This window comes from Abramis brama (genome assembly GCF_963993115.1).
Source record: "Abramis brama genome assembly, chromosome: 17".
In the NCBI taxonomy this organism is placed as follows: domain Eukaryota; kingdom Metazoa; phylum Chordata; class Actinopteri; order Cypriniformes; family Leuciscidae; genus Abramis; species Abramis brama.
This window is the reverse complement of record NC_139979.1, coordinates 26608824-26633995: the sequence shown is the minus strand read 5'-3', so window position 1 is coordinate 26633995 and position 25172 is coordinate 26608824. Positions and strand designations below refer to the sequence as shown.

The window sequence follows — 25172 nt, the reverse complement described above, 5'->3', positions numbered from 1 at the left end:
AGTACTTAAGTACAATTTTGAGGGATCTGTACTTTACTCGAGTATCATTTTTGGGGAGTACTCATGACTTTACTCAAGTACATTTGAGAGGCAAATATTGTACTCTTTACTCCACTACATTTCTATCCATAACTGTGAGTACCCGTTACTTCTTCTAAAAAAAAAATAAAAAAAATAAAGGAAAAAAGAAACATCTCGGAAACCCTCTCAAATGTGATTGGATTGTGCAGGTGCCACTGATTGGGACAGCCTATCAGCAATCACCTTCAGCTTTCCGCCAAAGTCAACTCCATGGTCAGATTTAGATAAGAGACGAAACCATGGACGAAACAATGGATGAAGGTCCATGCAGGTCCATCCCGGGAGCAATATTTTTTTTCCCAGGATGGTAGGGGAAGACTCATGAAGTCATCCCTGATTGGTCTTAACCCCAGTGACGGGTAGGTTTAGGGGCGGGGTTATGGAGGTCATAAGACCCCCAGTGACGGGTAGGTTTAGGGGTGGGGTTGGGGTAGGTCATCAGACCAATTAGGGATGACTTCCCTAATGAATATTCATGAGTCTTCCCCTACCATCCTGGGAAAAAAAATATTGCATCCCGGGAATGTGCCAAGCCGTGGCCCCACCTCGCCAGACTATTTCAATTTTCTGAACAAGTTAATGATAGTTTTCGCTTCAAGTGTTTGCTGTGTTTACCAATGTAAGCACTGTGGCAGTAGTAATGCAATATTTAGAAAATGTACTCTTGTACTCTTGATACTCAAGTACTTTTAAAAACAAGTACTTTAGTACTTTTACTTAAGTAGTAGACATCTGACTGTAGTACTTTTACTTGTACTTGAGTAAAATTTAGCAAGGGGTATCTGTACTTTTACTCAAGTAATGTAGCTGTGTACTCTGTCCGCCTCTGGTTGTTTGTTGATTTTCAAATATAAAACTTGTTGAAATGTTTTCAGTGTGAGCATCAGTTATTTTTGAACACTTTCATCTCGTTTTAACAAAACCGTGATTATATTGATTGTTATTTTTACACACACACACACACACACACACACACACACACACACACACACACACACACACACACACACACTCAAACACTCAAAGTCACAAGTTTTCCCAAAAAAGGGACACATACATTTAGCCAAAGAACATATGATTGTTGTTCCTGCAAAAAAAACAAATGTTAGTTATGATTAAGGTCCCTGAGGGGGCATCGTACCGAGAGGCTGGCCTGTCAGTAGGAGTTGTCGAGACCATACTAATCTCTAGAGCTCCCTCCAAAAGGAAATTGTACGACTAAAATGGAATGTTTCACCATTTGGTGTAGAGAGCATGAGGTGGACCCAGTTAACTGCCCGGTGGCTTCAGTGCTGGAGTTCCTCCTGGATCGCTTCTCTGCTGGTCTTACCCAGTCCACACTCAAGGTGTATGTGGCTGCCATTACGGCTTTCCACACTCCTCTGGGTGATGGCCCTTTGGGAAGACATCAGCTGGTCATACGTTTCCTTCGTGGGGCTTGGAGGATAAGACCTGCGACTTGGACCAGAGTTCCCATATGGGACCTGACAGTGGTTCTCGAAGGGCTGGTTGAGGACCCTTTCAAACCTCCGGAGTCGGCTGAGGTCAAGAACCTTTCCCTCAAGGTAGCTTTTTTTAGCTTAAAAACTACTTCTCTGAGGAGAGTAGGAGATCTTCAGACCCTTTCTATATCTAATGGGTGCCTGGAGTTTGCTTTGTATCCGTTACACTCAGCCCCTAAACCTCGCTCGCATCCGGGTCACGGCACCAATGAAACCCTCCACCCGGGTCCTACTCGCCCTGCTCTGTGCGAACGCGTGAGAGTCAGGCGCTCTAACAAGGAGGCTAAAGACTGCAGCCTCTAGCCTACTGAGACCAGAGGAGTGAGGTTTACTTGCACAGCATCTACTAGTTGGCCTCCGTTACACGTGCGTCTGTTTTTAACGCGTCTTGACGTCGTACAGTGTGACATTAATGACAACTAAGATCTTACAGTGTGACATGGCTTACAGCGATGATCATGTTCGTCTGACAAGCAACTATCGTAAAGGACTATTACAAAGTGTACACCCGGCTTAAAGCTTACGTTGCATGATCTCCCATGTTTCTCACAGCTCATTCTCACTTTGGACTCCTTTCTCTCAGAACATTCACGTGTCTCAGTTGTGCCTACTTTTATTTCTCCTAAGGAATTTTGGGAGAAACATCTGAGACACTGTTGATACTAAAATATGATATATTTGAGAATCAAAATTAATGGCTGGTTTTACTGACTAATGGTTTAGTTCCAGACTAAAATGCATAGTTTGAGCTGTTTTAAAGGTGGGGTAAGCGTTATTTCAAAAGCACTGTTGGATATTGTTGATATTTGAAATCAACCCAAACAAACCCACCCCTCTCTTCATTGCTCCCCCTCCAAAACTCACTCTCCAATCCTAACCGCCCTGCTCCGAGTCAGTCTCGAACCCCGATCACCAGCATGCGAGTCTATTGCACTAACAATGACACTACACCGCATTCTCTAGCAGTCGTCAGTGTGACTCTCATTAGCTGGCCTCCGTTCACAGTTCGTTTTGTTTCGCGTCATGTTTAGGGGCGTGACAATATAATGTCGATGTCTCTACAATAACAGACGCCTCTGCATCTAATGAATGATTCATTCAAGAACATTGTGCAAGTTTACTGCATCAATGGAGCCGCGAACTTCACATACTTTTGAAAATCCAGCATTTAGTTGATCCTGGTAAGTGCTCATTGTCACAGTTGTAAACACAACGTCTTTCTTCTTCCACAAGGGGTTTTGGCATCACAGCATTTGTTTCCAGGCAGACCGATAAAGAACACGACACACAGGTTGCCCGGACATCCTGTAGAATTCAACCAATCAGATCGCGACTTTGAAACTCAGGAAGTGTTTCCAGAAATGTATGCTATATGCATCAGACGTTCAGCCAACGGTCCGTCTGAGGCTGAGACTAATTTAAAAGAGACCACAATGATGTAGTGCTACAACACCAAATTTCTGTACATACAGTACACCAGTGTGGCAATACTGGAAAAAACGTGTAATAAGTATATAGTAAATAAATTAGTATATGTAATAAGTATAAGTAATGATTATTATTTATAACCTACATTTAATATACTTATCATTTATTTTGTGCCACTGCTTATAATTATACATTATATTTGTTGTTACAACCACTGTGTATTGTAAATATTAACAGGGACACTGTATAACCTATAGAGGAAACAAATTAACCAGCAAAGGTCCCTCAGTTTGAAGGTAGAATTTGTGGGGTTTTGAGTTGATAGGCAGCCTCTAGTTTATCTGATAAACTATTGTCTAGTGGCTGTCATGCAGGTGCAGTTGGAAGGCACATTTAAAGGTCTTTTTGTAACACTGCAATCTCTCCACAGGATATCGAGGATCACATCGTCTTTGTAATCACTGTCCCCACTGCGCTGGCTATTTTCCTCACTATCTTTGTTCTGGTCTGCATCGAGTCCGTCTTCAAGAAGCTGCTCCATGTTTTCTCCTTGGTGATCTGGGCCTGCCTGGTTGCCATGGGTTACCTCTTTATGTTTTTTGGAGGAATCATCTGTCCCTGGGATCAGGTAAGACAACTGCGTTATCAGCACCCTAAGGTTGTTTTCATTCATGGGCTTTTTACCTGATATAGCTCAGATGGTGTATTCTTGAGAACCAGTGGGAAAAAGTAACATGAGATTGACTGGAGGGAGAAACAGCACAATTCTTTAGTAAAAAAAGGAAGATGTACTGTATGTGTACTGGTGTATAGGACAGACCCAAGTGAGCAAATGAAATTCTGGTTCAGAGTCACCTTTACTATAGGCAATTCAGCCTTTGTCAAGTCAACTGCTTTCCTGTGATGCATATAAATTATTTTAGGACAGAGTTCCGTTCTAGAATTTTGTGAGAAGTCCAGAGAATTCTAAATCAAAATGAAAGAAATCCAGAAAGATAAACAGAAAAAAAAGTTCTTTAGTTATTTACATTAATTTTGGGGGATAAATTTATACTATTTTAGCAATTCTATTTAATTCCTAATACCAACTCACATGCATATGTGCAGCTTATTTTGTGAAAACCCTGAAACTCTTCTGATCAGTCATATTGACAAGTCAGTGACAAGAAATGCTCAGTCAAAATCTTTTATTTATTTACTTAATTTCTGAATCTATTCTACTGTCATATCAGTTTTGTTTTTACTTTTCAAAGCAATTATAACCGATTTGATTTTTCTTATCTTCTCTGAATTATGACCATGTCAAACATGTCTAAATACATGACAGAATTGAACTGTTAAATTGTTAAATGTGTAAATGTTTTACTTGACACACACATCTTACATACTTTTAATATGAAATGTGAATTCTCCAGCTTTTTCCTCCCTTTTTAATGATGATTAAATAAAGTTTATGTGTGCTACTCCCATGGCAGCTGAGCCACCCGCACGTTTGACCTGCATGTCCAGTGAGGATAATTGTGTTCAACATTAATCAAAATGCTGCAAATGTGTTACTAGACCTGGGAATTCAGACAGTAATCAGAAGTCTACCCTAGCTATTCTGAACTTTCCTATTAAGGATGAACAATTTACTAAGGATTAAGGATGAAATAAACAGTAGCCAGTTTGTCAAGTAAAATAATATAAAAAAGTCATTAAATGGAGAATATAAGCAGCTAATAACTTGCTGTATTAAAATAAGACCCAGTGTTTGTCACTGACATATTGTATCTCTGGAGTGGGCGGCATATGGTGAAAGACAAACAAGGCTGATGTCAGACGTATAGGGAAGGATGACTTCCTGTGTTAGTCAATATCTCTGCTTGGTTCCAGATTAAGGGCTGATAGGGCAATTCTCAATACATAGACCCCATGCTAATTCACTACACAACAATTGCACCACATAAAATATTTCAGGAAAAGTGTGTAATATTCACTAACCACTTGCAATTCAGTTTAACTAGCTACTGAATACACTGACATAGTGCTGTGCCATGAGTATTGACATTTCTTAATACAAATTAGGTTTATTATAGAATCCTGATTAAGCCTTAAGGCCTGTTCACACCAGTGATGCAAATTAAAGTTTTAATAATTGTTGTTCTAATTCTGTGAGAATAAAGTCCACAACAATTATAATGATAATGACACAGATCAATGATACGTCCCCTGTTACCTGGGCCAATCAGAATTAATTTAGCATTAACAAGCTCGAGCATTTAAAGCAGCAGGCATTATAGCAGAGCACACTTACAATAAACAGGACTGTATCACCAGTTGGTGTGGACACTAATATAGTTATCATTATAGTTATCTTAATAGTTATTGGTGTTCTTGGTATTTTACACGTTGTCCTAGCCAGGCATGACAAAGCCACATGCAGTAAAAGGTAACTCTGTGCTGCGTTCACAGAGCAGCACAGAGCAGTAGTGAAATCACAGAGGATTAGTCTGAGCTAGTGGCTTCTAGTTGGTCTTACTCAGCCATGGTGTCCAACTGTATCAGTCTGCAGATGGCTCTCTGTTCTCCCATTGGTAGTTGGCTCATCGCTTTTATGAGGGAGCCCTGTACTTGCTGAAATCTAATTGAACGAAGTATCACTCCTCAAATATATAGTAACCTATCAAATTGATTGTGTAATTTTAGATATTATATAAGAAATCCCTCAAGTTTCACAAGGCAGACTATAGCTATTATCCTGGCTAAGGATAACACATAAAATGTGAATACTGAAAATACTGACAACAGTAAGACAAAGAGTAATAAAACATGATGTGAAAGGCAATTTATTGCATATTTTTAGCTTGTCTTTCCATTAGCTTTTTGTTGGTAAACATAAATTGACCATATTCTCTACCTTCCTTAGTGTGTATTATTAAAGAGATTAAATCAAATTGCTAATGTCAGATGCCAGATTGTGGAATTATTCTGAATGTTCCAATCCAATCTGACTTCTGACCTGTAATGCTGCCTGAATCATAATCATACACTGTTCGCTCATTGACCAGAGGAGAACTGGCCCCCGACTGAGCCTGGGTTCTCATAAGGTTTTTTTTTTTTTCTTCATTCTGTCACCTGATGGAGTTTTGGTTCCTTGCCACTGTCGCCTTTGGCTTTTGGCTTGCTTAGTTGGGGACACTAAATATTCAACAATATTATTGATCTGCCTGCATTGACACCATTATATGAGAACTGAACTGAGCTGGACAATGACATCACTGTTTTCTCCAGTGAACAAAAATGAACCATCGCTGAACTTACTTAAGCTGGACTCTACAACGCTATTTTCTTCTAGATCAGCTGTACAGATGAAACCAACTTTGTTGCATTATTTTCCTGTTATCACTGTAAAGCTGCTTTGAAACAATCTGTATTGTAAAAAGCTCTATATAAATAAGGGTGACTTGACTTGGCTTTAATTATCCAGGGTTGTTTAAGACAAAACACACTATAACTATCCTCACCATGTGTGCATTTTCATGTCTCTGATTTTATCTAGTGTAGAATGTCAGTGTGCTTGATTATGTGTTGACTGAGAAACACTTTTGTTATTATACAAGCTATTTTCAAAATGTAAAGTGAAGTGTCTCATTTTTGTTAACCAGCTCCAAATGGAATTGGAAAAATAGTGATTTTGGTTTTTTTTCCAAAGAGGCTTTCCAAGCACTCCCCCCATCTGCTATTGTTCAGTCCCCCTTCCCTAAACTAATGGAATTGGCTGAGCCAATGTTGCGGTAACTCGTTTGTGGCTACGCACATCTTGGCATATAAAACAAATACATCCAACTATGCGTTTTTGCAGACCTCTGTGTTTAATTCCCTGTACATGAAGATGAGAGTGATGGGGTTACAACTTTTTCATCTCACACAGCTCTGAGGTTACTCAGATGTCAAAGGTGTGTTTAGCGCTTCAGTGGGCAGCTCTCTTAAATACTTAACTTCTTCTCAGCCACATACGGCTGAAATTGCTCTGTTGCCCCCTGAACTCTTCCAACATCAAAAGTTCTGCTCTCTGGGACAGTCTGCAGCAGCACAGTGAACTGTAAAATCTATGAACACAAATTTTCTGCAATCTCTTGGCACAACAGCCAACTGCCCATGCCAGCTGCTGCTGGAATGCTGTATGCACCTCAGGGATAGTAGAAAGCAGTGGAAACCAGACAATGTTTCTGCACATAATGGCTCCTCCCAGGTGTCAGGTCACAGCTGTGCACACATTTTTGATAATTATATGGAGCTTATAACATGACAAAATGATTTGAATTTAAATTTGAGTAAATTTGAATTACTGACAAGTGTAATCTAACTAAATTGAATATTGTGTGGAGTTTTAAATAGTTCTGAATTTGATTTATTTTAATGAATATTGAACATTTGAAATTTAATGAATTGAAATGTTTTTTATGGCTGAATTTTATAGACATGTATTTTCAAACAGCTGTTTTTTTTTGTTCTGAATTCTTAGACTGCAAATATACCGTTTAAAATAAAATATACAGTTTTCTAAAATTCAAAACGTGGAAAATTCAGATCATACAGAAAGTAGGTCACAGGTCATCCACAGGGAAGAGTAGAGGATCTCAGAAAAGTCTGCACCGCAGTAGTTTTCTGCCGCAAATGTGCTGGTGGTTAAAGAGAATCCGTGTATCGTTCAAGGAGACCGAGACGCAGGCATGCCGTTTTGTAGTCATTTTGAATGTACACAAATAAAAAATATAAATTTTACTGTTTCGAATGATGTCATATTATCTGTATGACTATAAATTACAGAGTATTAAGTTATTTTCTGTGCTGTGGAACAAATCCAAGTGATGGCGCCGCATCGTGCGCTCACGCAACATAGTATCAGTTCACTTCTGGCATTGCTAACTTGACATTGCAGCCTGTTCATTATCAAAATAAAACACAGTCAACCAAACATATAAAAAGTTAATTGAATTGGCCTGTTGTACAATATAAAGGCTGTGCCGCACAGTCATCACCTACTTGCTGTTATTCCAAACATTTCCCTTGCTGTGAAGATGCTGATTTAGCCTATACGTGTAAATTGGGACTTGACTGAAGGATGAAGCCTTCTTTATATTAATAGTTAGCATCCAAATGTTACATTGCAAATATGGAAACTTTGGACCGAATGAGAGATACGCAAACTCAACGTCGGTACAGTTTCAGTTTCGATTAAAATAAATTAGTTTAGACTTGGCATTTAAAATAGGCTAAATGTTGTTTGCAATAAAGGGCACAATAGGCTATTTTTATAGGCTAGGCTACTATGTATATATATATTTTTTTATTATACATGGCTACTTATTTTTCATTCTTGTTGTTTTCTGCATTCATTTAAGGATTTGTCATACAGTAAGGGATATGTAAAATACACATAGCCTACATGTTAATAGCGTTTATAATGTTGTATTTTATTTACCGGTCTTTTACACTATTGCTGAATAGGCTACTAATAAAATGCATTTACAACGATGTGACGCGCGCATGTTTCTCTCTCAACATGACCCGGTGTGACTTACACTCAGGTAGGCTGCATGCAACTTATTTTCTGGCAAATACGGTCAGTTAAAAAATGTTGCTGTATTATTACAAAATGCATAGAGTGGAGACCATTTGGACAAAAAAAACAAAAAAACATATTGTGTTCATTACTCCCATCCACATTAATTTTGGGCTTAATCACTGTTATTATTAGGGGGTCCTAGGAAATTTATTTTGGTGTCAAATTCACTTATGGCTAACTCGTGTAAGAGAAATATAGGCTAGGCTATATTATAAGTGTTTATTTCATAAATATGAATGTACCTCGCATCTCCAGAACACTAGCCATTAGTCTACTTCTTTGGCCTATTTTGATTAGCTGGCCAACTCTCAAAATCTGTGGAAAAGCTGCGGAATGCACTGGACATCGCGGAGAGAACGCACAATGACTTAGCTTTGGAAGTTGATTTATTTATTTATTAAAATAACACACACCGTTTTGTTTGACATCAATTGATACTCAATATTAATGAAATAAATAAATGTAATGTCAGAGAATGCACAAAGCACATCCTTTTGTGATATACATTATAATAAATTTTAATAAAAATAAAACACAAGGCCTACATCATAAAACTCAGAATATTATGTATTTTAATATCTCTGATAGTCAATGTTTTCTGAATGATAGTTCATGTGTGAACTTTAGGCCTATTATATACCCAAGTCAATGCATTATTCTTTTTGTATTAGTGTTTAAAATATTTCATTTACTACTAATTATATATCATAATTTCTTTTTTCAACTTACTGGGCGGCGACCATGCAGGCTATGACAGCCGTCATTTACCCTGCCATACCCAGCTGATGTAAAGCGTAGGTGAATGTATATCTACACAGAAGAAAGCCCTGTCTAGGCTCTTCCCCGGTACGGGTTGTGTCGAGGCATTGGTTAGTCTGGTTGTTTGATGAGAAAAAGATGAAATGTATATAAATTTTTACTATGTAGTTGTAATAAACGCGTTAAGAGTCCGTGCAACTGCAGCAGCGGAGGACTATTATTAGAATATTAGAAATCTAATATTCAGGCTGTTTTCTAATTTTTCTACTCTTAATATTAAATCAAAAAAGGACTGAACGAATGATACACGGATTCTCTTGAACTCTTAATTGCCACGTGCGGCAGAAAACGACTGCAGTGCAGCCAAAATGCTCCGTTCGACTTTTCTGAGATCCTTTACTCTTCCCTGTGGATGACCTGTGACCTACTTTCTGTATGATCTGAATTTTCTGTTTTGAATTTTAGAAAACTGAATTTGAAGTTCTGAATTTTGTCTTCATCTTGAAAACTTGAATCTGTATTTTTAATGGATATTTGCAGTCTAAGAATTCAGAAAAAAAAAACCCGAAAAAAACCCCAGCTGTTTGAAAATACATGTCTATAAAATTCAGCCATAAAAACATTTCTATTCGTTAAATTTAAAATGTTCAATATTCGTTGAAAGAAATCAAATTCAGAACTATTTAAAACTCCACACAATATTCAATTTTGTTAGATTACACTTGTCAAAAATTCAAATTTACACAATTCAAATTAAAATAATTTTGTCATATTATAAGCTCCATATAATTACACCTGAAATTGCATTTGAAATGCCAAGTGGAATCATGGATCTATCAGAGCGTTTTCATTTTTCTAAGCTCCCTTCATCTTAAGTCAGATACGGAGAAGACAGGTCACTGAAAGGACTCTTCTCTCGCTCAATTAAAATAACTGACACTAATGTTTGGTAACCATGGTGTTAATGTTGCAGAAGGCATTTCATTTCCCTGAGAAACGAGATGGCAAACCAAAAGGCAGGTAATTAATTAGGTTCTTTTGTAAGGAGGTGACAATGAAAAACAATGAATCGAACAACGATTAAAAGGTTGCTTCTGAATCTACATTCTATTTCATTTAGATTACAAAGGTCATTAAGATGCTTGATGCTCTCTTATCTCTGCTATTTGAAAACAGACCATTGTTGTTAGACTATGATCCCGTCGAGGCTAGGATGCATAGTAATTTCCCTGTGACATTACTTAACCCTCTGAGGTCTGAGCTGTTTTCTGGGCCCTGGAGGTGTTCTGACATGCTCTGACATTTCTGGTTATTTCTGTTACTTGTGACATTTTCATGGCTAAAGTCTAATTACACTGTATTCAGCACAAACTCTGCTACAATAATATATCAGCAGCATGTATGTAAAAGTTTGTAGTTTTGAGATAATGACATTTATGCGTGGTTTTTGAAAATACAAAAAAAAATTCTCACTGAAATAAGGCCATGAAACCCATACTGATTATTTCTTCACAAGACTTTTGAAAATTGTATGACGTAGCCTAGAATATTTGCTGCAAAACTATGTGAAAATCACCCTGACTGCTCATTCAGATAAGACAATATATTGATTTAAAAATTTTACGACGTGTTTTGTGTGAAAAAGCCTTATGCGAGAGCTCATTAATATGTAAGCTTTTCTCACCTGAGAAAGACAAAGAACCTCCCCTAACGGCCCTATTAGGAGCTATCAGGCCCCTATCATTCTGAGCAACCTTGCACAATACTGTAAATGAGGAGATTTAAAAAATAATGGCTTTTAAATTGTTTGGATTTATTTACAACACAACATAATCCAAAGATACACAACAAATGCCAAAAAAGCACTTCAAAGACAGAGACCTTTGTGCCATTCCTAAAAACATTGTACATACCTTTCATTTCCAAGATTTTCACTTTACCATGTTCACGTACTGAGACTCGTGAATGTTGAAGTCCTCAGTGGCATCTGGGACCTGAAAAAAAAAAAAGTGAACATACTGATATCAAGAGAAAGGCCTGCACGATTTTGGAAATAAATATTAGATTTTTCTGGTTAAAATTGCTTTTTAAAATTCCTTTTTAAAATTCACAGAATACACACACACACACACGTTTCCAACGATATATAATATAATGAACACCAGGTTTGTTGTGCCTTGTAGGCATAAGGTATATGCGCAGTGCGGATAAAATAATAATAACAATAAATAACCTATAGCAGCCTATAAATCTTCCAAAAGAAGCTAGAGAAAAATATATTGATTATCATGTTACTTCAAATGTTTCCATCCGTTATGATGATATGAAATGAGATAATAATAAAAACATGAAGCCGTTTGGTGCGTTTTGCTTTCATCCAAAATATGATACATTCAAACGCGATCGCTTGCAAAATATGATACATTCAAACGCGATCGCTTGCAAAATATGATACATTCAAACGCGATCACTCTCAAATATAAAACATTATGGTTACCATAAACATATCTATGTTTGAGCAGATATCCACAAACACAGTAAACACATATGATACATTCAAACGCGATCGCTTGCAAAATATGATACATTCAAACGCGATCGCTTGCAAAATATGATACATTCAAACGCGATCGCTTGCAAAATATGATACATTCAAACGCGATCACTCTCAAATATAAAACATTATGGTTACCATAAACATATCTATGTTTGAGCAGATATCCACAAACACAGTAAACACGGGTCTAAATATTATAATATTCCCCATATATCTAGCAACAGTTCAGCTGCAACGTGACATTTATGCAACAATAACAAACTAGGCTATGTAAGAATTTCTTACCTTATCTTTCTTGTCTTCAAATCGCGTTCTTCTTCTTCTGAGGTAGCCTAAATCCAATGTAAGCTCAGGCACGTCTTTCAAACTCGACGAAAAGTGAAGTGAAGTGTTTTGTTGTTGAGGTAACGAGCGCGTTCGCGTTCCATGTGGAGATTTGCATGTGAATATCTTTTGCGCGAGTAGGCGTGGCCAAATTAACTGTAATGAGCAAGCGTTTGAGAAGCTGGACATCTTGTTGGTTTTATACAAATTACTTAAACAGAGAATATTTGTTTTCGTTTTGAATCCGATCATTTAAAAGTACACACTTAAATGTTTATAAAGGTATATGGCTCATAAATGTGGGACAAGTATTCGCTGAGTTTTGTTTCAGTTTATAGACGTGCTCAAGAAAAAAAAGTTCACCGCGACGGAGAGGCAGAACGCACACCCTGTTTATTTTCTTTATTTTACAAAAGCACAATGTTTTGATTTGATTGTAAGTGGACACATACAAAAGGAGAAATATCACAGATTCTTTTTTTATATTTCTTTTTTCTGTATGACCATAAATGATGGAGTAATTTAAGTTTATAGTGCTACAATGTGGAGAAAATCCGGCAAAACGCGTCGGCGCGTTTGTCGACCTCAGAGGGTTAACAAAGACGTTTAAAGACCCATGAAATGCCTTGATGAGCACAGGTTTCTTTCATGTAATTACGTATTTTCTATCGGAACAGGAAGTTGCAAAGGAATACTTCAAAGGCTTTTTAGAATAGCCTATAGTCTTTGATTAAACAAAAAAATTGGGTAACACTTTACAATAAGGTTCATTAGTTAACATTAGTTAATGTATTAACTAACATGAACTAACAATGAGCAATACATTTATTACAGTATTTATTAATCTTTGTTAATGTTAGTTAATAAAAATATAGCTGTTTATTGTTTGTTCATGTTAGTTCACAGTGCATTATCTAATGTTAACAATTACAACCTTTGATTTTAATAACGTATTAGTAAATGTTGAAATTAATATTAACTAAGATTAATAAATGCTAATGTTAAGTAATGAACCTTATTGTAAAGTGTTTCCAAAATTGGGATATCTGCCATGTGTCAGTGCTTGTTTGGACTTTCAGTTTGCATTTTGATTGGTTCCTGTTTTCCTTTGTTCTTTTCCCGCCACTCCTTCGTTTCTATGGTTATTGTCATTATCAGCTCAGTTGTATCACCTGTTTAGTCAATCATCGTTATCTGTATCACCTGTTTTCTGTTTATCAGTGTCATCTGTGTTTATATTTAAGTTCTGTCTGTTCATTCAGTCATTAGCCGTTTCTCAATATGCGTTCTTGTCTGTACTTGTGTTTGTGGACTTGTGAAACGTCATCAGTCGCTGCCCAAGTGCTGTTCCAATTCAAAGTTCACATCTAGCCAAGTCCAGTTCAAATCCCCGGATGTGTTCTTGATCCGCCCCTTTTACCGAGGATGCATCGAGAGGTGACTTGTGTGGACTTGAGACAGCCAGGTATCCCAGAATGCATCTCACACCAACCAGCAAGCGTCAATAGAGATTAGAAAACCCACGTAATTTAAAAATGCTACTGTTATTGTGTCACGAAATGTAGTTTTAAGAGTTTTTCAGGCGAGAATGTAGTTGTTTAAAGCTCAAATCTTTGGTTTATTTATAAAGATAGCGCCTATTTGAAAATTTGATATATAGATATATTGATCCAGGCGATCACTGGACGCTCTGCGCTCATGTACCCCGCCGAGAACAGCCTTTCCTCGGCTAGTGCTGCTGACGTTTGCTGCTGGCTCGGATGTCTCTAGTCTAGTGGTTTAACATGATATAAATCGTCTTGTGTATATCTAACAGGCGATTATTATTATTATTTTTTTGTCTCATTAATCTATAATTTGTTCCCTGGCAAAACTTGGCTGAGGGCAAAGTGAAGTTTCATAGCTTTATATATTTAGTCTATTTAACTTTAACGTTGTAGCCTAGAGAGCTGACTTATGTTTGACTGAATCGTTTGCTTTATTATTGTATAGCTTCTTATACCTTTTAGGATACTTATACTTTTATAATGGCTATTATTGATCATTAAAACTGACATTTAACAAAAAGGGTTATGTCATTTTATTTTATATATTTAAAATATATAAATTATTTTATTATACATGTTGCCTACATTCTCTTCACTGTATGCACATATACAGTATATCATAAAATAAAATGACACAACCCTGTCTCTTTTTGCTAAATATCAGTTTTAATGATCAATATTATAACGTTTTTTATGTATCATATTTTTAAAATGAAAACAAAAAGAGTCAGGGTTGTGTTTTATATTTCGTGTTGTTATAAATATATGCAGTGAAGATCATCAATTGCATTGCCTGAACCACATTTGTGTGGCCATTAATATGTTTTTTTTTAAATGAAAATGAAAAGGGGCCAGAGTGGTGTTTTATAACATTTTTTTGTTTTATTGTAGCCTAAATATACATAAAGAAATAACCGTAGTAGCCAGAGCGAGCTGAGTGATGCTATCAAGAACGCCACTGTTCCATTTGCAGAAATATCGGACTTGCGTCTACCCGACCTCGGTAGGTCATTCTCCTGAGTCGAACTTGTCAAGTCCGAACTACCAAGCACTCAAGTCCGAAGTTTGCGTACTTGGTATTGAGAAACGGCTATTGTCTGATCTCCGTTACATTTAGTGTGTGTTGCTACCTGTTCTGCTGTCCTGTGTTTAATTACATTAAATCTTCGTTTTTGGAAATATATCCTCGTCGTCTCCGTCTGCCTTCCTGCAACCACCCGTGACAATATCCTCATTGCAAGATGCATTATCAAATATTGTTTCTCTGTTTTTGTAGTAGATTGCTTTAATTTCATTTGGTCAACGTTTAGGAGTAGCCTGCACTACAGTAGCATAAAGATAGAACTAAAGCTATCAGACACGGACTGAAATACACACAATATGTGAAATATGTTCCTGAGGTTATGGGTTTTGAATATGACAAAAATAATCACTAAGACAATTTTACACTAAAGCCCCATTCGGACATTTTAATTGTTTCTTATGTGGACATCTGTAAAATAAATTTGCATGGCACCTCAGTGATAAAACTCATTTTCGGACTGCATTCGGATGATTTATTCACAGTGGAGGAGCGAGTTTTGTGAACCGGGAACACGTTGCTCACATGGTCAGTCGCATGATAGTCTGCTGTAAATAAGATGTCATATGCTTTGAGTAATAAATTCATATTTAATAATAAGAAAATTATATCCTATTTATTATTTGTTTCATGCTTTGGCTACATGAGGCACGTTCAGAAAGACCAGGAAGACTGATAACGATCAAACTCTAATTATTATTTATGAACAAGACACGTACCAAACATTAAGCAGCAAGCAGTAAAGACGTAGAACCGACAAGGAAGAACTTAAATTAGGGAGACTATATACACAGACAAATGACTAAGTGACAAGAGGTGCACACGGTGAGTGATGATGACTGATGAGGATGATGACAGGTAACAAGTGAAACTGATTAACAGGAAAACACATGGTGCACAAACACAGATGGCAAAACAAAGTCCAAGACAGGTGTCACAGTGACAATTTGATTATTTAAATCTCCTGTTTAATAATAGGAAGATAGATGCTGTCACATTCACCGTCTGTCTTCGTCCTGCTCACTACAGTTCCCAGAATCCTCCTTGTCTCCACACCTGAACTCACTCCCTCAATTACCCACCTGTTCATCATTATCATCAGCTGCATCACCTGTCTTGTGTTCATCTGTGTGTGTATTTAAGTTCCTGGTCTTCACTCGTCTTTTGTTGGTTATTGTTTGTGCACCAGCACACTGTTTCTTGTTTGTTTTGAGTTTCTCCCTGTTAAATTAACCTTTTGTTATTTTGGTACTTCGCTTGGCTTGTCTCCTTCCTCACCCGGACCTTACAGAATAACCAAACACATCATGAGCTGGGAGCTCACTGGACAGATCGCGGCTTTGGCTCGGGATAGCCGCGATCTGTTGCATCACGCCAGTCCAGCCGAGCCTGCACTTCACGCCATTCCAGCCGAGCCTGCACTTCACGCCAGTCCAGCCGAGCCTGCACTTCACGCCTTTCACGCCAGTCCAGCTGCGCTTGCACTTCACGCCAGTCCAGTCGAGCCTGTACTTGGCGCCAGTCCAGCCGAGCCCGCACTTCACGCCAGATCTGCCGAAGCAAAGGCAGTTTGCGTCATGCCCGCCGCGCCTGAGATTGAGAGCGTCATACTCGCCGAGCCTGAGCCAGTTGTTGGCCTAGAGCGGCCAGATCCGGTTCCAAGTCCAGTTCCGAGTCCAGCCGAGCCCGCACTTCACGCCAGATCTGCCGAAGCCAAGGCAGTTCGCGTCATGCCCGCCGAGCCTGAGACAGTTGTTGGCCCAGAGAGGCCAGATCCAGTTCCGAGTCCAGTTCCGAGTCCAGCCGAGCCCGCACTCCACGCCAGATCTGCCGAAGCCAAGGCAGTTCGCGTCATGCCCGCCGAGCCTGTGACTGTTGTTGGCCCAGAGAGGCCAGATCCAGTTCCGAGTCCGGTCCCGAGTCCAGCCGAGCCCGCACTTCACGCCAGATCTGCCGAAGCCAAGGCAGTTCGCGTCATGCCCGCCGAGCCTGAGACAGTTGTTGGCCCAGAGAGGCCAGATCCAGTTCCGAGTCCAGTCCCGAGTCCAGCCGAGCCCGCACTCCACGCCAGATCTGCCGATGCCAAGGCAGTTCGCGTCATGCCCGCCGAGCCTGTGACTGTTGTTGGCCCAGAGAGGCCAGATCCAGTTCCGAGTCCAGTCCCGAGTCCAGCCGAGCCCGCACTTCACGCCAGATCTGCCGAAGCCAAGGCAGTTCGCGTCATGCCCGCCGAGCCTGAGACAGTTGTTGGCCCAGAGTGGCCAGATCCAGTCCCGAGTCCAGTCCCGAGTCCAGTCCCGAGTCCAGTCCCGAGTCCAGTCCCGAGTCCAGTCCCGAGTCCAGTCCCGAGTCCAGTCCCGAGTCCAGTCCCGAGTCCAGTCCCGAGTCCAGTCCCGAGTCCAGTCCCGAGTCCAGTCATCGCCTGCCCTGTTGAGCAAGAGTCAGAGCCAGTCTTCGAGCAAGAGCCAGAGCCAGTCTTCCCAAAGGCGTTTTCACCGCTGGTCCCGTCCAGCTCAGAGCCCTCTTTGCCGCTGGTTCCGTCCAGCTCAGAGCCCTCTTCACCGCTGGTCCTGTCCAGCCCAGAGCCGCCTTCGTCACTGGTCCTGTCCAGCCTAGAGCCGCTTTCGCCCCCTGCCTCATCCAGCCCAGTGTCAAAACCTGATAATTTCCCCAAGGAAATTTTGGGGGGGGGGGCTATAAGTCCTCTTCGCCATGGCCGCCCGAAGGGTCCTCACCGCCATGGCCACCCGAGGGGTCCTCACCGCCATGGCCACCCCTGTTATCCCTGTTAAATAAACCTTTTGTTATTTTGGTACTTCGCTTGGCTTGTCTCCTTCCTCATCCGGACCTTACAGATGCGCTATAGTTGAAATGGTTTTGTGTCTTGCATTTTATCTCAAAATGATGTGTCATTTTAAAAATGTGGAAATTAGGAAAATAAGTTAATGCAGCCTTTTATTTACATGAGGTAAACAAAGCTTTTTGGTTTATATGTTTAATGTAATTGTATGTAATATTTTTAAATGGCAAATTACAGAGAAAGGCAACAGATATTATATGGTGCTCTGCAGTGGTCAAAAAAGATTTAAACAGTGAATTTTGAATTGGATTCTTCTTGCAAACTCAGAGATGTGGATTCGGACAGCAATAAAATTACCACACAATCTTGGTGTTTGTCTAAAAAAACAGATGGTAATTCTGGGGGGGATTTTTATGTGGATGGTGAGATAAAAACACTGACATTCTGGATTCGGACAGCAATAAAATCACAGACTAGCCCCTGTAAATGTTGAAAATACCTTACGACCCCATGAGGAACAATTACTGTCCGAATAAGGCTTAACATCATACACTCACTTTATCATTAACACCATGGTGAAGATTTTAATATGTTTTATTATGAGATAATAATAAGATTTTAGATCTGTATCGATTATAATTTTCCCTTTGAAAAAAAAAAAAATCACCTATTAACATTTGTCTCAGCTGATCCTAGGTGGTTCTCTGCCACATACTGGAAAAGGGTAAAATGTCTGTTTTAACTCAAAGGTTGACTGATGGGTGAGTAGGTGGTCTTTCACTGTTCTTTGGGTGCAAGAAGACTAAAGAAGATTATCATTTACACTATAAATGTGATTTGGTCATGTGTTTCTGACTTCCTCTGTGTTTTGAGAGATCTGGTCACAAAATGCTTCAAATCACATTTACAGCTGTATTTGGCACTGAACACTTCGGATGAGCCGAGGCGAATGTTAATACCAAGTGTGATCAGGGTCCAAGAGTTGAACTTTTCACAGTCCTTGATTCACCAACCAACAAAGAGTCTCTAGTGTACCCCAGAGCTGAGCTGAGCTGCTGCTTTAAATGCAGAGAGGCTTTTGCGTCATCTGAGTCGTGCTGGCTGCAGGGAAAAGAAAAGAGTTACAGATTATCCTCCATCACAGTAAGGCTTGATACTCTGCCACAGTCTACACTTATTATTTTAAGAGTCTGTTGTATGTGTTCTCAATAAATTGCACAGGAGAACTTCTCAAATAGCTTCTCAGATAATGTATTATGTGTATCACAGTATATGTATAAAAAGAACAACTATATTGTAGGTTTAGATTATATAAATGGCACATAATATTATATCCAATGTTAAATGTGATCACATGCATTTATTCATTAAATGTAATATCCATTTATTCATTTGTTCCCAGTCTCTGATTGTCTGTTTCACTTTAGTCTGACACTGAGAGGGTCTACTGAGCTAAATTAGGAATAATCCAATCAGAAAAATCTGATTATGTAGTAGGGATGTGTATTATTCTTGAAGACCTAAAACCGATGGTCTCTACCTTGTATCATTAGTACTTTCATACATCACTCAAGCCATTCATTTGCAATTTTTTGAATTAATTGAATCATTTCAGGAACAAACACATTTTCACATTTCATGCTATTTTAATTCAAGGTAGCGGATATGACAAGCCTCCTCCACATGTTCAATACCATGACGGTTTTACAGACAGATCTTATTGAGAGTCTGCCCCAGTCTTAATAAGTAGATTCTACAGACAACAGTCTGGATGGAAAAATCAATATTTACTTAGTTATATGTGGAGCACTAAAATCACGGGCAGAAAGACGAGACCTATCGAAGATATGGTACATAAAAGAGTGCTCTTGCGTTGACCAAAAGGAGTGTCCAGCCTCACTAACACTGACACACTAATCTCATACAAGTATAAAATGTATGGTTTACTCTATCTCTGCTGACAAATAACTACCCTGTTTTGATGTTTAGCCCTTCCCTTAGCTTGAGAGGTGATTTTACTCTGTTTCTGAGCGTTAAAGTGGTAACCAGGAGACCTTCTAAGTAAATGTCAAGATACTGATCACGTGTGCCTGAGCCAGGGTGATATTCTTTCCATCAAACAGGCTCTTGTATGCCTATCCCTTGGGGCTTTATGGCTGTTGACATCTGCTTCATTATTTGGTTGGTTTTGTAGAAAACAAGCCATTTCCTGAACAAGGTTCAGTCATCATAAACGGGTAGATTTGGCAGATGACCAAAGCTACCCTGAAGATTTCAATTAAACCACAGGAACAAATTGCATTTTAGTTTATAACTGTTGTAGGTCAAGAGGGGAGGATGGGGGTTTCCAGGGTAAGTCAAGGACATTAGTATAGTGCCATTATAAAAATCGCATTAAGTCAATGGATAGTCAGTCATCCTGGAAACACAGTTTTCCTTTTTTCTTCTATCTCTATCGTTTGCATTAATAGAGTTGCATGTGGTGGAGGGAGAAGTTTCTCAGCAGGGGGTGTCATAGCGTTGTTAATGTCTTGAGCTTGGCTGAGGCGACTCGTCTAGTCTCTTAATGGCTAATCACGTTATCTCTGTGTGAGTTTCATGAGATGTTTGGTAGAGTAACAGATATCATATGGGGATAATTGTATACCCTAAAAGGAAAAAAAAAAGCACTTGTAAAGAGATAAAAAAGAGAAAAAGGGCCAATATTTGTTGTGGCCAACTATTGGTATTGGTATAGGTATAGTGTACTACACTATTACTGACAATGAAACAAATATAACTATATATATAAGCAAATATATATGGTGGTTGAGGAGATTCCCCCCTTGCATGTAAGTGCTTTGAGTGCTGAGAAAAACACTATATAAATGTAAAAAATTAGGGGCCAAGCCCCGAAGGGGCTATGGCACCTATTGTATCTGTTAGTTTTCTTATTATTATTAGGGGCCAAGCCCCGAAGGGGCTATGGCACCTATTGTATCTGTTAGTTTTCTTATTATTATTAGGGGCCAAGCCCCGAAGGGGCTATGGCACCTATTGTATCTGTTAGTTTTCTTATTATTATTATTATTATTATTCTTCTTCCTCCTCTTGAAGTCTATGGCAGCCCTATGAACCATACATAGGAAAATGATGAAATTTGGCACACTTGTAGTGATGGTAATGAAAAGTAATTGTAGCAATTTTTGAGTCTCTAGGTCCAACTCTATAGCGCCACCAGCAGTTCAAAAATTCAACATTGAAATGGTTATAACTTTTGAACCCTTTGATCTAGAAAAATGAAACTTAGTACACCTGATTCATCTCATCATGCTGATTAGAACCAATATCTTACATTAAGACTCCGCCCATTACAGTAGTGGCCATTTTGAAAAGTACAGTATGCAGTTTTTTTGCTACTCCTCCTTCAAAATTGGTCTAATTTTGTCCAAACATGTACTCAAATGATCTTCGGACTGAGCCGCATAAAAGTACTGTCCCCGATTTTTTTTATTCTTCTCTGATCAAAAGTTATGACGTCGCAAACTTAACGAGGTCGACCCAAAATTGGTTCAGAAGCTATAGCTCGGCCAAACTTTGATCAATCGAAACGAAAATTGGTACACTTCATCGGAAGCATGATCTGAGGTTCCATGCCAAAGTTGGGAACAGCGCCACCTACGGGTCATGAGATATGGAAAATGCATATTTTGGCCAATAACTTATGAACAGTTTGTCAGAAAATTATAAACTTGGTGTCTATCGATTCCTTGGGTCATGACAAATCCGTGGATATCGATTTTGCCATGATGGGATGTACCACGTGTCCGCCATTTTGAATGATGTCATAATTTGCAATATCATTTAAACTATTTGAAATTTCTTCACCAAATTTGGTATGGATCATCATTAGCATGGCCCGAAGGTACCTGAGAAATTTGATCACAGCGCCACCTAGTGTTCCAGAGATATCATTGTTTTTTGAAAAAACGCTTATAACTTTTGCTAACATTGCTTGAAATTTGATTTCTTTATGTCAATATATTCCTTGGCTTATGCCGATTTCAACGATATCTCATATGTTATTTATCAACAATGTGACTGGCCGCCATATTGGAGTGAATGTAAAACAGTTTTTTCGCTACTCCTCCTTCAAAATTGGTCTAATTTTGTCCAAACATGTACTCAAATGATCTTCGGACTGAGCCGCATAAAAGTACTGTCCCCGATTTTTTTGCTATACTGGAAAAAAAAAGTTATGATGTCGCAAACTTAATGAGGTCAACCCATAATTGGTTCAGAGGCTGTAACTTGTGAACAGTTTGTCACAAAATCATAAAATTGGTGTCTATCGATTCCTTGCGTCATGTCGAATCTGAGGATATCTATTTTGCCAGCATTGGATGTACCACATCATAAGCTATATTAGCATTAAGTTAGCTTAGCATGCTAATCTCGTTAACATGATTTTGTGTGCTCATTCACACACTGAAGCCTCTCCTCTGCAGCTTTGTAAAACATGTCCTCTGGGTGGCGCAAGTGGTTCAACCATGCGTCATGAATCCCGAACCATTGTGGTCGTGGGTTCGAGACCAGTGTGGGGCGACTTTGAAATTGTGTATAAAATAATAATTTAAATTCCTTCCGGCTCTGCACTGCTGTTGGTGCTTAAATGCTAGCTGTGCTGCTGTAATTGATGTGCTTACTGTGCTTGATGTACATTAAATTTCTGATGTTTTGCTCTTCTGGCTCCGCATTGCGCTACAGCGGCTGTTGCTTGCTCTGCCTTGCAGGGCTTGGCCCCGTATTGCTGCTTGCAGCTATTTAGGGGCCAAGCCCCGAAGGGGCTATGGCACCTATTGTATCTGTTAGTTCTCTTATTAGGGGCCAAGCCCCGAAGGGGCTATGGCACCTATTGTATCTGTTAGTTTTCTTATTAGGGGCCAAGCCCCGAAGGGGCTATGGCACCTATTGTATCTGTTAGTTTTCTTATTAGGGGCCAAGCCCCGAAGGGGCTATGGCACCTATTGTATCTGTTAGTTTTTCTTATTATTATTAGGGGCCAAGCCCCGAAGGGGCTATGGCACCTATTGTATCTGTTAGTTTTCTTATTATTATTATTAGGGGCCAAGCCCCGAAGGGGCTATGGCACCTATTGTATCTGTTAGTTTTCTTATTATTAGGGGCCAAGCCCCGAAGGGGCTATGGCACCTATTGTATCTGTTAGTTTTCTTATTATTATTAGGGGCCAAGCCCCGAAGGGGCTATGGCACCTATTGTATCTGTTAGTTTTCTTATTATTATTAGGGGCCAAGCCCCGAAGGGGCTATGGCACCTATTGTATCTGTTAGTTTTCTTATTATTATTAGGGGCCAAGCCCCGAAGGGGCTATGGCACCTATTGTATCTGTTAGTTTTCTTATTAGGGGCCAAGCCCCGAAGGGGCTATGGCACCTATTGTATCTGTTAGTTTTCTTATTATTATTATTATTATTATTCTTCTTCCTCCTCTTGAAGTCTATGGCAGCCCTATGAACCATACATAGGAAAATGATGAAATTTGGCACACTTGTAGTGATGGTAATGAAAAGTAATTGTAGCAATTTTTGAGTCTCTAGGTCCAACTCTATAGCGCCACCAGCAGTTCAAAAATTCAACATTGAAATGGTTATAACTTTTGAACCCTTTGATCTAGAAAAATGAAACTTAGTACACCTGATTCATCTCATCATGCTGATTAGAACCAATATCTTACATTAAGACTCCGCCCATTACAGTAGTGGCCATTTTGAAAAGTACAGTATGCAGTTTTTTTGCTACTCCTCCTTCAAAATTGGTCTAATTTTGTCCAAACATGTACTCAAATGATCTTCGGACTGAGCCGCATAAAAGTACTGTCCCCGATTTTTTTTATTCTTCTCTGATCAAAAGTTATGACGTCGCAAACTTAACGAGGTCGACCCAAAATTGGTTCAGAAGCTATAGCTCGGCCAAACTTTGATCAATCGAAACGAAAATTGGTACACTTCATCGGAAGCATGATCTGAGGTTCCATGCCAAAGTTGGGAACAGCGCCACCTACGGGTCATGAGATATGGAAAATGCATATTTTGGCCAATAACTTATGAACAGTTTGTCAGAAAATTATAAACTTGGTGTCTATCGATTCCTTGGGTCATGACAAATCCGTGGATATCGATTTTGCCATAATGGGATGTACCACGTGTCCGCCATTTTGAATGATGTCATAATTTGCAATATCTTTTAAACTATTTGAAATTTCTTCACCAAATTTGGTATGGATCATCATTAGCATGGCCCGAAGGTACATGAGAAGTTTGATCACAGCGCCACCTAGTGTTCCAGAGATATCATTGTTTTTTGAAAAAACACTTATAACTTTTGCCAACATTGCTTGAAATTTGATTTCTTTATGTCAATATATTCCTTGGCTTATGCCGATTTCAACGATATCTCATATGTTATTTTTCAACAATGTGACTGGCCGCCATATTGGAGCGAATGTAAAACAGTTTTTTCGCTACTCCTCCTTCAAAATTGGTCTAATTTTGTCCAAATATGTACTCAAATGATCTTCGGACTGAGCCGCATAAAAGTACTGTCCCCGATTTTTTTGCTCTACTGGAAAAAAAAAGTTATGATGTCGCAAACTTAACGAGGTCGACCCATAATTGGTTCAGAGGCTGTAACTTGTGAACAGTTTGTCACAAAATCATAAAATTGGTCTCTATCGATTCCTTGCGTCATGTCGAATCCGAGGATATCTTTTTTGCCAGCATTGGATGTACCACATCATAAGCTATATTAGCATTAAGTTAGCTTAGCATGCTAATCTCGTTAACATGATTTTGTGTGCTCATTCACACACTGAAGCCTCTCCTCTGCAGCTTTGTAAAACATGTCCTCTGGGTGGCGCAAGTGGTTCAACCATGCGTCATGAATCCCGAACCATTGTGGTCGTGGGTTCGAGACCAGTGTGGGGCGACTTTGAAATTGTGTATAAAATAATAATTTAAATTCCTTCCGGCTCTGCACTGCTGTTGGTGCTTAAATGCTAGCTGTGCTGCTGTAATTGATGTGCTTACTGTGCTTGATGTACATTAAATTTCTGATGTTTTGCTCTTCTGGCTCCGCATTGCGCTACAGCGGCTGTTGCTTGCTCTGCCTTGCAGGGCTTGGCCCCGTATTGCTGCTTGCAGCTATATTTATTATTATTATTCTTCTTCCTCCTCTTGAAGTCTATGGCAGCCCTATGAACCATACATAGGAAAATGATGAAATTTGGCACACTTGTAGTGATGGTAATGAAAAGTAATTGTAGCAATTTTTGAGTCTCTAGGTCCAACTCTATAGCGCCACCAGCAGTTCAAAAATTCAACATTGAAATGGTTATAACTTTTGAACCCTTTGATCTAGAAAAATGAAACTTAGTACACCTGATTCATCTCATCATGCTGATTAGAACCAATATCTTACATTAAGA

At 39.1% G+C, this 25172-nt stretch overlaps 1 protein-coding gene across 2 annotated transcripts in view; it reads left to right on the top strand.

Moving 5' to 3' along the window:
- The window catches only part of adcy2a (adenylate cyclase 2a), a 175831-nt gene that overhangs the window by 12132 nt on the left and 138527 nt on the right, over window positions 1-25172 (top strand). For both annotated transcript variants that reach the window (XR_014603239.1, XM_084089569.1), the window contains exon 2: window positions 3442-3639. Coding sequence is in view for 1 of the 2 variants with exons in the window: in XM_084089569.1 (XP_083945695.1) it covers window positions 3442-3639 (198 nt within the window). In the remaining variant the exon portion in view is untranslated. The remainder of the gene's footprint in view (window positions 1-3441; window positions 3640-25172) is intronic.